General features: G+C 45.1%; 1 protein-coding gene across 1 annotated transcript in view; it reads right to left on the bottom strand.

Moving 5' to 3' along the window:
• AMOT (angiomotin) overlaps positions 1-10,598 on the bottom strand; it is a 63,414-nt gene that overhangs the window by 35,210 nt on the left and 17,606 nt on the right. Inside the window, exons 5-6 of the mRNA XM_008576263.1 lie at positions 4,011-4,521; positions 214-358 (exon numbers count right to left, since the gene is read on the bottom strand). Coding sequence (XP_008574485.1) covers positions 214-358; positions 4,011-4,521 — 656 coding nt within the window. The remainder of the gene's footprint in view (positions 1-213; positions 359-4,010; positions 4,522-10,598) is intronic.

Below are 10,598 nucleotides of genomic sequence, written 5' to 3'. Positions count from 1 at the left end.
CGGGGGCCCCGGGGCCCCCCCCCCCCCCCGACACACTTTGATCAAGTAAGCTTGAGACCAAGTATCACTCCAGTCACAAAAAGCTAGCCTGGCACGTGCCCTGAATCTACGGACCACATGAGTGTGTTGGACACCCCCAAAGAGCCTAGTGGGATCCTCCTCAGCCCTTCCCCTCACCAGCCTGCAGCTGCGTCAGAAGTGCAACTCCCTCACCTCTCAGATCCCTGTTGAAATCATGCATCCTCCGAATCTCGCCTTCCAGCTTGTTTCTCATGGCTTTCTCCAGGGTCTCTCTTTTGGAAGAGGACTTCACAAGGCTCTCATAAGCTTCCGAGACACGCTGGATTTCTGTCTCCACCTTAACAGAAAAAGGAAAGATGGTGGTGATGTTAGGAGGTTGATGGGGAACATAGTCTGGAAACAGATATGCAAAGCCTCAGTGACAGCTTCTCCCGGGCACACAGATGTCCCGGGGGCAAGCATAACACAGTCAGATAAAAAAGAGTTTCAAGGAAAGACTTCCAAATTCAACTGTAAGCTCAGCAATTAACTCACCGTGTCATGGAATTTCCTCAGGTGAAAAAATATATATAGTTTCTGCCTTTAGAAAAGATGGTAAAATAGAATAAAGTTCAAATATACTGCTATATATTATTTTAATTTCTGAATAAAGTTTTTCTTAATTTTGAAAATATTAATAATAATATATATAGTATGTAGATAATGTTACTCCAGAGCATTCAAAGGGCTTTCATGTGTTTATTTCAATTTGTCCTAATATCTGCCCAGGCAAGGTTACCTCTCCCCATTTTAGCAGACAGAAAAGTTAAATTGCCTTTTCCAAGAGCAAGTGAGTGGCAGAAAAAAACCTAAAAACCCTAAACTTCAGCCTCATGCCCTAGTTCAGTTCAATTTAATAAACATTTACCAAGTGCCAAACATTTACACGAACTCTTTAAAACACTGTGGGGTGTGCAAATACGAATGAGAACTTCATCGCTGCCCTCAAGGAGCTTTCGATCTAATCAAGGGAAAGAATACAGGGCAAGACACACCTTTAAGAAAAGTAGTAGTAGTGCTGTAAAGTACAGAGAAGGAAGAAATTATTCATGGTTGCTGGGAGGGAGAAGAGAACCATTTCAGGGAGGAGGCGGCATTTAGAGTCAGATCCTGAAAGCTGGGTCAGATTTCAATGAGCAGAGGTGAGGGGAAGGGTATTCTATTCTGAGTGAGCAAAAGCATTCCCAGAATGACCAGTAGTCTAATTTGGCTGGACACTGTGGGGTATATAGAGGGAAGCTGGCGAGATATGACTGCAAAGATAGATTGGAGTCAGATCATAAAAGGGTTTTAATGCCAGGCATTTGGACTTTATCCTGCAGTCAGTAGGAAACCAGTACAGATTTTTGAAATTCATGATCGAAGTTGTGTTTTATGACACCCCTGCAAATCTTGTAAAATGAGAGGGGAGGGGGAAAAAAAAAAAAAAAAAACCTCAAAGAGACAGGGTTTTGCCCTTAATCGGCCAGAAATCAGGAAGAAAACAAGAAATTAGACTCCAGAGTCTTTCTGCTCCATTTCACATATAATAACCACAGAGGTATTTGCATCTAATTTGTATAAGACAAATAAAGCTCAGGGCCTATTAAGCAATTTTCAAATTAAATTTGACGCCCGCAACCATTCTGCATTCCTTCTCAGTTTTCCACTATCCTCCTTAACAAAGCTCAGGGTCCTTTATGGGGAGAAATATCAGGCCCACAGTGGGTAACTGGGGGAATGGTAGGGTTACCAAACAACTCAGATGCAACCTGCTCCCATCTCCAAAATTCTGCCGGAGACAGGACTGCCTGCAAACAAACGAGGCTTTACACCACAGAAAAGAGCAGACTTGAAAGTGTTTTTCTCCTCACAGATGGCACCAAGATAGCAGCACAGAAGGTGAAAACTGGTGAATGGCATTTGGAGACAAGATCTGCAAGGCCTGTGCCTGATGAAACTTTTGCATGAAATTCAAGTGCTGGATAGAGAAAATAAACATTTCCATGTGAAAGAACAGGCTTGGTGTTGGTCTGCTCTGGGCTCTGGACAGCGTGTGGAGTGCAAGGCTTTCCAGTTCCCCACAGAATACCTCACCTGTGAGGCAGTCCCTTGACTCAAAGAGCTCAGACTGCTATTTCAAGGTCTTGTACCCATCTCTACTCCCCACACAGATACTGTATCCTTCAAAAGGGCAAGCTGTACATCTGTCAGTAGGGCCTTCCAGGAAAAGAAATCACAGCAGGGCATAGCCACTGGTCTGGTCTGGCTGATGGTGGGGACAGGAGAGAAGAGGGTGGCAGCGGGTTTCCTGACTTAGTCTGTCTACTTATTCCCCTCACCAGCCTCAGGCCTTTTTATTTTTTCCAGCATTACCTAGGATCTACCTCATTCTCCTACTTTCCTTTTCCTCTTCCATCCCACGTGTCCTTCCACGTCACCTCAGCACTGGGTAGGCCTGCACTTCTCTCAACACTCAAACTGTGCCAGGTACACTTATTTGAGGTATCTTCCCCCATCCTGGGCAACAAACAACAACAAAAATCCTATTCTTCTCCTCTTTCTTGTCACCCCCCAGCCCACTCCCCCAAATAACCATGGATCCTTTGGCCAAAAGGGCCTATAGAAGATCTGGGGTCATCCTTCAGGGACTGCATTGAAGATGACACCAGGGCCACGCTGAAGAGAGAGTCTGAGGAAGGGTATCAACTGTTAAACTAATCAGCCAAACTGGGTTTCTAGCCTGTGAAAATAATTAATTTATTGCACCAATGTGATGAGGGGGTAATTAAAATGAGAGGGAGAAAATACAAAATTGGGGCAAAGGAGGGAAGAAACAGATCGCACCCCACTCCCACAACCTCCATCAGATTTGAGAAAATTGGGGGAGGGGAGACCATTTTTGCTCCATAAGAATATGTAGGGAGATAATAAGCCCTCCTCTCCTTTAGGACCCAGATCTGGTGTTTACAAATTCTCAGCTTCATTCAGGCCTCTGAAATTTCCACTCCTGGTGTCTCCTAGGGGCAGAGTTGCTGAACAATACAAGGCAATCTCCTCTCCCTCCCCCACCTTCACCCTCACCTCGCTGAAGAGAGATCAAACCACATGAGCTCCACAATGACAAAAGCTTCAAAGAGCCTGCCAAGGCATCACTCTATTCACCAACAGCCACTGGAAGCCAAGAGCTAAGGTTCCTAGCTTGTGGCTCTCAAGAGCTAAAGATCTAGCTGAAGGAGACAGGAGAGGCCCAGGGAAGAACGTGAACTGGAAACACACACTCCTTTTTCTGCTTCCTCAGCCTAGAGCTGTCACCTGTCACCCAGCTGTGGTGCTAAACCCCTCCTGTCGTTCCCCCCCACACACACCAGAGAAAGAGAGCAGATGTTGAATTGGAGCTGCGGGGAAGGACCAAAGCAAAAAGGGAGGAAAGGGAGGGAGGGAGGGGGTTGAAAAAGAGTTACCATGAGAACTCCCACTAGGAAAAGTACTCTCAGCCTTTTCCAGAACAAGGCAGGGGAGGCCCTAACTTTGGCCTCTGAGATTTTTCTAGGAACTAGGGTTTCATATTTAAAATTCAAATTCATAGTTGGGAAAATATGATCAAGACGAAAAGCCTTAAAATGCTGGGAGGTCCTTCACCTACACAGGCATCACCAGTATTCCTGACCTAATGAAGTATCTCTGCCTTTTGGAATTCTAAAACAATCAAATAAGTTTTCTCTAGGACTATGGTGTCTTAGAAAACTGCATACATCTTTTTCTCCTGGCATAAATGTAAAATGTGACTTCTCCTAGATAGACAGGCAAATGGCTTTTTGCAAAGTTTGACCTGTATCTAATCTTCAGATATAAGAATCCTGAAGACCTGCCCCTAGGCACCCACAAGGGGAGACTTTTACATGAATATTACAAAAGTCCTAGAAATGAGATTTAAAGGAGACCCTAATATCCCCAAAGGGAAGGCTCACCTTCTGCAGTCTGGCCACCTTCTCGTAGCATCCTTCCAACTCTTGCCGCAAGTTCCGGTTCTCATCTGAGAGGATCTCGACCATCTGCTGGGCTCTGGAAACAATGGCAAAAGGATCTGCTGGCATTGGCTGATAAGAAGCAGATTGTTGGGCCCGAGGCATGGCTGAATAGGCTTCTCCTGGCTGCTGCTGCGGCTGCGGCTGCGGCTGCGGCTGCTGCTGCTGCTGCTGCTGCTGGTGATGGTGCTGCTGTGGCTGACTCAGGCTGGGCTGGGAGAGACGGTAATGATCCCCGTGGTGGGCCTGATTAGGAAGGAAATGCTGCTGCGGCCTAGGCAGGTGAGCTGAGTGGTCTCCTTGATTGGAGACCAAGGGGTGTTGCACAGGAGACAATTTCGTGGATGGTGGAGACTGCAGCAAGGGCAAGGAACCCCCAGACGTCAGAGAAGAAGTAGGGCTGTGAGGCTGAGAGTTCCTGGCCGACAATGGCAATGAGACGTCCTGTGTTGTCCTGTAAAATATGAAGGACAGGCTCAGGTGGAGTTCTCTCCTAAGGCACTGGGGGAGAAGGCACAATGAATTGAGATGAAGAGAGGCTTCTGGTGCCACCTGGACACCTGCAAAATGAGGAGCAGAGAGGGTCAGACTATAGGACCTCTGCAAAGATCTCTATAGTCCTTTCCTGGCCTGATCTTCTCTGACTCTGCCTGACAAACAGGTGTGATCCCCCAGATGACCTCCAAGGTCGCTTTGTGAGAATCTGAGTGATGTGTGGCTATATAATAGTTGCTCAAGTCTAAGCATTTTAAATAGTTCCTTTTTTTTTTTGGCCACTGGCTGGTACGGGGATTGAACCCTTGGCTTTGGTGTTAGCAGCACCATGCTCTAACTAACTGAGATAACCAACCAACCATAAACAATTTTTCTATAAGGTAATTTTCATCTCATTATTTTTAACTAAACCTTTTCTGACATTATGTATGTGGTCCAGCACATATAAAGATTCAAATTTGGAAAATACGTTCCACTTGCCCAGAAGGAAACAACAAACAGATATCAAAACCACCCCTCATCTTGTTATCTGATAATTCACATATTCACCAAAAATACTTAAGGCTATGTAGATATTTATTACATTACAGACATCAACCAAGTTGATTCCAGTTATTAATCATTTAATGATGCCTATTAGCAGTAAAACACCAAGACTTGGAGGGGTTACAAGCAACACTATCACACTATTATTGATATACTGAATCACAAAATGTAAGGACTGGCAAGGTCTTGAAGAAATTATTTGATCCAACTCCATCACTGGACAGAAGGGGAAACTGAGGCCCAGAGAGGGGAAGTGATCTGCCAAACATTAGAATGAGTTAGTGGTACTGCCAGGGTAAAAACACTTCTTTCCCAATTCCCATTTTCCAGCTCTTTCCACTGCCATAACACCTTAATTTCTCTGCACAGATGTTCACGTGATGTTCAGATGCCCAGCCTATTACTTACAGGAAGTTCTAGAAAAAGAACTTTGGTATTGTTTAATGTGACTCTCCCATTTTTGTATAAAATACTAATACCTAGGTACAAATAATTCATACCTAATGACTTTTAGCCATTAAAGAAAACAATCAGAGTATGTGGCGGGATCACTTCCACCATCTTCACCAGGAAGAGTATCAGTCATTGTACACTGAAGACAAAAACCTTGTCCCCACCCCAACCCAGGCCATGCCCAACTAACCTTACATCCTCCCATGTCCTGTGGACACTTGTCCCACAGTTGATATTTCTCAATCCAGGAAAGACACGTGGCTAAAGGACACGTGATGCGGATCCCAACAGAGAGTGTGTGGAGACCTTTTCTACTGCTTACTAGCTGTATAACCTTGCTTAAGTTATTTCATCTGAATGAACCTATTTCATTCCCGAGGTCACAAACGAACTGCAAAAACTGGGGTCTTCTCATTTTTTAGCTTAATAAGAATTACAGTCTCTTACCTACCTCCCTGTGAGACAGGTTGACCTTGTTAGCGATTTTACTTATGGGATACCTATTTAATTTTTGCACTAAATTGCATAAAATTCATGGTGGAACTGGGACAAATCACCATCCTCCCACACACACTGCAGTTCCCATTATTGTTCATTTATCCATACCTACAAGAGATCCTCACTATAAGGGCTTTTTACATCATTTCAAACACTTGTTCATGGATACCCAGTCACCTAGATGTTCACAAGAGCCCTCAAACTTGCTCAAGCACTGGATTCTGTCCCTCTGCCCCATCTATGCCTCTGGTGTACCCACGTTCTTCCAATTTCATACATACGTCACTATGAATAATTGCTGAACACTGAATAGGGCACATGAACTACTTGGACACAGAAGAATTTACAAGATACTCATGATGACAACTGGAGAGTTGCTATCGTACATAATCTTTCTTTCCAAGACCTCAAAGCACTCATTCAATCAAAAGTCTAGGAGCTGATTATAAACTTCTTTCCCCATAGGCAAAACAGACCATGTACTCTCTTTCCTCTTCGAGAAACAGCTGTTACAATTTACATGTATTCTTAGAGTTAAAATACAATGTCCTGGGATTTGTTGGGGCTTCTACATCTCCTGGGAAGAATAGAGAGGCTTAAATTCCATGTTCTCCAATCCAGTTCTCAAAATTTAAGGGAAAAATCACTATATTAACCTTCATTCTTGTTCCCAGGATTTGGAAGCCCAAGGCCCGAGAGGTGTTCTTTTTTAAAGACCGAACGCCCAGTTCTGAACTGGGATTCCTCCCCACAGCTCCTCTGGGCCCCATCAAGCAACCCGGACCTCTCTCTCAAATAGACTTGGCGACTGGCCTCCCTCTTGCCTGGACAGCACACAGCCTCCCAGGGGCCTTGGGAAGGAGGAGACCACAAGGTCTCCGCAAGGAAGTCTCTGGGTTGGATAAGTCCAGGAAGAAGATAATTGGAGACAAAGCAGCTGTCCCTCAGTTCCCAAGGCTGGAAAAGGAAGCAGATCTCAGTGCACAGTGATGTTGGGAAAACCAACTGGCAGGTTTGCAAACAAGCAAAGGCTCGGGCAGTCGCAAAAGGAGAAAAAGCCCTCCAGCGAAGGAAATCTGTCTGGGCTCCAGCATCACCCACCACAGAAAAGCAGGACAGTATTAACACTGGGGTGAAGTCCCCCTTGTGAAGAGGGGATTGAGGAACGATGGGGTGGGGGAGAGTTATGGGGGATGTCAGAGGAGGCAAAAGTACACTCAAGATGAAATAATAATACCAGTAAGAGTAATAATAATAAGAAAGGTGGCAGCCATGTGAGCAGCACACTCTCTAGGTTCTTCCACCACACAGCAGCTTGAATCGCTCCCCACTGACACATTAACCAGGAACAACAAGCTTCCAGCAGACAATACAGTCACATGATCCCATGGAAGCCCTGACCTGCCTCCCTGCCCCTTCCCTTCCTTCATTCTGCTCCCTCCTAAGACTACCTGGGCCACTGGCACTCTGTAGAAAAGGGGACATGGCATAGAGGCAGGACAGAGGCCAGTGGCAAAAATCAGAATCCTCCCCAAAGCCGGGGGGCTCCCTCCCAGAAGCAGCTGTGAGGACACAAACAGAAAGTAAAAGCCACTCTACCCGCTGACACAGCACCTTCCATCCTGCCACCTCCATGACTGGGAGCCCCAGCTTCCCCAGCCACATGCACATGCACACATACGCACTCCATACTTCTGGCTTACACGTGTGCAAGCCTGCACATGCACACTCTCACCAGAGCAGGTGCCACCTACAGCCTGGACCTGAAACCCAATTTGTCCTCAGCACAGACACTTTGCCTTTCCCAGGCTCTGCAGTGGTGAATCTGTGAGTCCTGGAGCAGACTGCAAATTCCTGATGGTTTCTCTTGCACAACAGCTCTGCTCTGAACTACAGAGTTAGGTCACTCTTAGATTCCTCTAAACAAGGATTTCAAGAAACATCAGATCTGGGCATGACTTCAACAATTGAAAGGAGGTGGCTGCTTTAGAAACAAATGATTTAATTTTTAAAAGCAGTTGATAAATGTATAAACCCAGGATGCAGAAGTCTCAGCACTTAGAAAGATAAAGATCCAGAAATTATAAAATTCTTTAGATGGCTTGGCCTTGTTTCACATGTGGAGTTCTGGGCATTCAAGATATTTATTTTTTTAAGTGGGGAGGAGGGCATAGGGAAGATGAAGTAATAAAAGGATTGTTTATAACATTTTGTTCATTTTAAAAGCAAATCTCCAGCATTTCACTGCACCTTTAAAGGCAAACAAAGGTTTTTTTTTAACAGCAGTTTGTCCAAAGAGCTTGCTTTGCATCTTGATCTGTCATTTGTGGATTAAGAACCAAGAATTCAGTCTTCTAATTGTTTGGTGCTAGCAGCGGTTACTTGAAAAGGTACTCACAAACCATATAGCTAGTTGGTTAAAGGAAATAAAAGAGGAAAAATGTGTCACCACCTAAAAGCAGTACATTTCTGGAAAGCAGTTCAACTACCTCCTCTTGCCAGTAACTTGTCAATAGATGCCACTCCCTAATGCAGGGCCCTGCAAAAATTGTACAGTTGGGATTTGCCTGATGCCACTGCAAACTTCCCATGGAGCATCCCCCAACTAGTCATCAAGCATATCAAGCACTCTGCTCCTCTCCCGTACAGCAAACCCGTGTGGTAAAATATCGCAAAGAAAGGATAGGTCAGCGTGGGCTTTGTTGCTCTGGGGAACAGAAAGAGACAGAGATCCACAGATAACTTAGGAGGAAGGAGAAAAGACACGTATCTTCCTGTAAATACATATGAAGCTAAATTTCTCGTGGTTTAATCAGTATGGGAAGGAAAAAAAAAAAAAAAACCCTCTTTGGGCTCCTTATTATTTACTTAGGCAGATCAAAGGGCTTTTCCATCCAGCTTCAAACACTGTGGAAGTCATTTCAGATCACAAACAATACTGGTGAATGAGTTCTGAAAATAGCTTTCCTGGGAAGGCGGGCCATGTGCTGAGCCCGGCTCTGGCTTCTGCTCCACACCCCAGCCGACACATCCCCTCCCACAAGGCAACAGACATCAGCCCATCCACAGACTCTTCCATCCTGATGGGAAAAGCAAAACAAAAACCCCAGCTTCGTTGACATTTTGCTGGCTTGAATAGGTTTCCACTAAGCGAAGGAGTTGAACACACCAAGCCCTCCCTGGGTCTTCCGTTTCATTGGGCAGAAGGGAATCAGGCTCTTGCTCTCGTTTAAATCTGCATGGTCCTGTCTGTTACCCCATTTTCTGTTCCAAGACACTTATCAGAACTTAGGCTCCTGCCCTGTGAAAGTTGCACTGAGGAGGTTAAAAGGGGTTAGGAAATCAACCTGGGTTAAGGGGGAAAAACATTCTAAACACGGCAGATCTTAAAGTGAATTACCTCTGGCTAAAAAACAGAACCTGGAGAGGGAAAAAATGAAATACCAGAAAACATCAGGTGCCTTCTCTTACCTTTACCCTACTCCACCCCCAACCGCCTTCTCTCCTGAGCCACCCAGTGAACTTCAAGCCAAGTGGTTCTTTCCCAAATGAGCAAGGAGGAGACCGAAGGCAAAGAGTTAGACATCAAAGAGATCACAGTCCTGGGCTGGCCCGGTGGCGCACTGCTACAGTGCACCGCTTGGGAGCGTGGCAGCGCTCCCGCCGAGGGTTCGGATCCCACATACAGACCGGCCGCTCACTGGCTGAGTGAGGTGCGAGCGCAACACTGAGGGTTGCGATCCCGTTGCCGGTCCCGGTCTGGTACGGGCGCGACACTGAGGGTTGCGATCCGTTGCCGGACACGAAAAATGACAAAAAGGGGAAAAAAAAAAAAAGAGATCACAGTCCTGGTCTGTGGTAGGTCCAGGGACTTCAAACCTTGTATCATGATATCAGGGCAAGAATGCCACACTTAACTGCCATCATTGTTGCCCATGGTTTAAACCTTTCCTCTGCCCCATATGCTGAAATACCACTGATCAGAGCCATGGCCCAAATACTAACAATAGTAACAATGAACAGAATCATGGAATCATCAGGTCTGCTCAATACAACAATGGGACAGTGGGCCTCTGAATGATTAAGAGATATGTTTAAGAAGAACTAAATATATGAAACAGAAGTCATGGGAATATTTTTCCTTCTATATTTTAGCACGTGACCAAAACTTCTATATGATATGATGTGAATTTAACTTAGATGTTTAAGAATCTAACAGGCAACTAACAAACTCTCTACAGAAGAAAGACAAAGCAGTTCAGACTTCATGAATTGCAAGGAAGTTCAAGGCGAGTAACATTCTGAACCTGCACACATATACAGTTTCCCCCACCATAACATCTGGGTGTTTGTTTAGCGTCCAGAAGAAATCACAGTAATTCTATGGAAAAATTACAAGTAACAGGAAACAGACAGATTTGTTCGCAAAAATAAGTGATGAGAGTTTTATGGAAGGGAACACGTGGAAGTGATAGGATGTTCCAAACTAACAATTCCAAGACAATTTGCTTCTGCTTCTCAAAGAAGGGCTTCGTAACT

Source organism: Galeopterus variegatus, unplaced genomic scaffold (genome assembly GCF_000696425.1).
Source record: "Galeopterus variegatus unplaced genomic scaffold, G_variegatus-3.0.2 Scaffold1321, whole genome shotgun sequence".
NCBI classification, from domain to species: domain Eukaryota; kingdom Metazoa; phylum Chordata; class Mammalia; order Dermoptera; family Cynocephalidae; genus Galeopterus; species Galeopterus variegatus.
The sequence above is the reverse complement of the archived record's forward strand: the minus strand, read 5'-3'. Positions and strand labels throughout refer to the sequence as shown.